Below are 881 nucleotides of genomic sequence, written 5' to 3'. Positions count from 1 at the left end.
GCTTAAAGCAACATTAGCTCAGGGTTAGAGAAGGTGTCGTCTGTCAGAGGCTCAGTAGATTCATGACAACACAGACTGACACCCGCTGCAGCGTCTAGTTATAGATCAAAGATCATTTAACTGGAGAACTGGTCATCTACAGGACCATCAAATATAAAATGTGTTGTTCTTTCTTTTGGTGCTGATGTTCCACTTTTAAATAAAGTTCAATTTTCCAAAGATTGTCTTTATTTCTGAAGTTCACATGTTCATCTGTATCTGCAGGAATATGAATATTAGTTGAGCTGTTAATCTTCTCACAGAAGAGCTGGATGAGAGCAGAGTCAGCTCCCACACACGTTTAGCTTAGCTTAGCATCAACACTGGAGATAGAGAGAAAATCACTGTCCTTTTGACCTGTTATGTTAATACAGGTGGTTTTTACCAACAATACACTGCTACATGCAACAACTGCTTTTCCCGCTCAGAGTAAGTTGATAGATGTTTCTTCTGAAAGCTGATAGGTCAGTTAAGATGAACTCTGTGGCTCCTCCTCAAACATGAAGAAATAGCCTGTGTTTTCCTGATGTGACGTCATGTGATGTCGAAGTGGTGAAAATGTTTCCTTAATCTGCAGTTTGTTTAATTTGACATGAGTAAAAAATAACCACTACAACTGTTGTTATTTTTCATTCCATCCTATTTCAATCAGCTCCAGTGAGTTCATCAGGGTCTTGATTCATGTTTCTGTGTAAAGTTCAGTGTGATCCTCTGTTACCTGTTCCTGCTGCTTCCACTGAAACTTTGCGTCTCAGCTGGTCTGCTGCTGAAGTCCAATGTCTGCAGCAGTAGTTTAATGACACTGGTGACTTCTTAATGTTGTCTTTATAATCACTTCAGGT

The 881-nt window shown here is 39.6% G+C and overlaps 1 protein-coding gene across 1 annotated transcript in view; it reads left to right on the top strand.

The window, feature by feature from the left end:
* Window positions 1-881, top strand: part of LOC111661187 (patr class I histocompatibility antigen, A-5 alpha chain-like) — a 3950-nt gene that overhangs the window by 2638 nt on the left and 431 nt on the right. The window contains exon 5 of the mRNA XM_087176173.1: window positions 414-468. Within this exon, the coding sequence (XP_087032299.1) occupies window positions 414-468 (55 nt within the window). The remainder of the gene's footprint in view (window positions 1-413; window positions 469-881) is intronic.

Source organism: Seriola lalandi, unplaced genomic scaffold, assembly GCF_002814215.2.
Source record: "Seriola lalandi dorsalis isolate HSWRI2012SDOR001 ecotype SW California unplaced genomic scaffold, Sedor1 jcf7180002054538, whole genome shotgun sequence".
Lineage (NCBI taxonomy): Eukaryota > Metazoa > Chordata > Actinopteri > Carangiformes > Carangidae > Seriola > Seriola lalandi.
The sequence above is the reverse complement of the archived record's forward strand: the minus strand, read 5'-3'. Positions and strand labels throughout refer to the sequence as shown.